General features: G+C 30.0%; 1 protein-coding gene across 1 annotated transcript; it reads left to right on the forward strand.

Annotated features, from left to right (window-relative positions):
• Positions 1 to 207: 207 nt before the first annotated feature.
• On the forward strand, positions 208 to 956 carry K452DRAFT_363274 (uncharacterized protein; the record flags this gene model as incomplete). The annotated part of the gene is made up of 1 exon (XM_033546563.1): positions 208 to 956. One exon carries the CDS (start codon positions 208 to 210, stop codon positions 673 to 675), a length of 468 nt encoding a protein of 155 aa, XP_033390963.1. The 3' UTR covers positions 676 to 956.
• Between the last annotated feature and the right edge of the window lie 930 nt (positions 957 to 1,886).

Here is a 1,886-nt window from a genome sequence, read left to right on the forward strand (position 1 = left end):
TTAAAAGAAATTCAAGCTTATTTTGGTAATATAGGAAGAATATCAATAGGAAAAAAAAACTGTGTGTACTATGTATCTTCTATCGAAGATTTAACTGTTGTAATTATTCCTCACTTAATCAAATATCCTTTAATTACACAAAAGCTTGGAGATTTTCTTCTTTTTAAATCCGCTGTAGGTATTATTAATTCTAAGGAACATTTAACAATGAAAGGAATACAGAAAATTGTATCTCTTAAAGCTTCTCTTAATCTCGGTTTAACCGATGAACTAAAGATTGCTTTCCCTAATATTGTACCATCCTTAAGACATTTAGCTAAAAGTACGAAAATTCTTACGAAAGCTAAGTCTTCAGGTAGCTCCGAATTGATGAACGTCGGACAGTGGATGGCAGGATTTGTATCAGGAGACGGTTGTTTTGCGATTACTGAAAACAAATCTTCTTCTAAAATTTATGTAAGATTAGTATTTAGTATAACTCAACATAGTAGAGATGAATCACTAATTAGATTTATGGTTGATTTCTTTGGTTGTGGTGTATATCGTACATCTTCTGCAAACCGTACTACGGTAAATTTTGAATGTTTGAGTTTTTCAGATAATTATGAAAAGATCATACCGTTTTTCCGTGAATACAATATAAGAGGTGAAAAATCGAAAGATTTCGAAGATTGATGTAAAGTAGCTGAAATCATAAAAGCTAAAGATCATTTAACTAAAGAAGGATTTGACATTATTTGTCAAATCAAATCTGGTATGAATAAAGGGAGATAAGTCTACATTTTAGACATGATTCTACACTCCTTTATTCTAGAAAAACGGATTCCTAATTTTTTACGAATTGATACAGAAAAAAATAAGCCTCCCTTCTCAAAATTTAAGCGAGTCGGTGGAGGTATTATTTTTATATTTAATAAAAAAAAAGGAGATAAAAAAAAGTATAATTACACCCTCTTGGTACTTGTACTGTGCTTTTTAAACGTTTACATTAGAAAAGTAAAAGTTTAATTTAATTATGAACTCGTACTAAACTGCCAAATTCCGGGGAAGCCCTAAAGACAATAATACCACCTTATATATAGTGAAAAGTCTAATAATAAGTACCATTACTAATCATAATGGGTGAGGTAATAAGTTATTGTATTAAGGAAACTTAAATGGGTAATCGCGGAACTAACCTATATTAATATTTAATATGGAAAAGCGCATCGAGTAGATGGTAGTTGTTATAGAAAAAGGAGAGATCTTAAATATATCGACTCTCACTTTTACTCTATAATTAAGGTGTACTCAGTCTTCCTTAGAAATAAGGAAATAACTTTACATCCTGGCTAAGTCGGACTTATATGATTTATGTGCTTATACATATTTATGTAATAACTATAAAAGTTAAACATGCCTAAATCATTCGATAAGCTAAAGTAAAGATAGACACGGTTATAATAGGAACAGCCTTCTTAGCTGTAGGTTTATGACGTGTTTTAGCATATCATCAAACAGACAATCACCACCTAGGTTTGGAAGCGGGAATTTTGTACTGACACTTCGTTGACGTAGTATGACTTTTCCTTTTTATCTCAATATACTACTGGGGTTCTTAAGCTCTAGTAAAGATTATTTTAGATTACCTCCTTCTAATAGATATACTTTAAGGAGTGGTTTATGACTACCTTTTAATATTCCTCGATTGTTTACCGGTAGTGTACTTCTTGCTCTTATGCGTTCTTTATTAAGTTTATTTCTTACTCATGCTAAGCGTTATTTATTAAATATATTTTTTTTCTCATGCTATGCCTTATTTATTAAATCTCTTAAAATATCTTCTTTTTAATATATCGCTTTATCTTTTATCTATTTTTAAATCTAAACCTCTATCTTTTATCTTA

Source organism: Aplosporella prunicola (assembly GCF_010093885.1).
Source record: "Aplosporella prunicola CBS 121167 unplaced genomic scaffold K452scaffold_144, whole genome shotgun sequence".
Taxonomy (NCBI): Eukaryota; Fungi; Ascomycota; class Dothideomycetes; order Botryosphaeriales; family Aplosporellaceae; genus Aplosporella; species Aplosporella prunicola.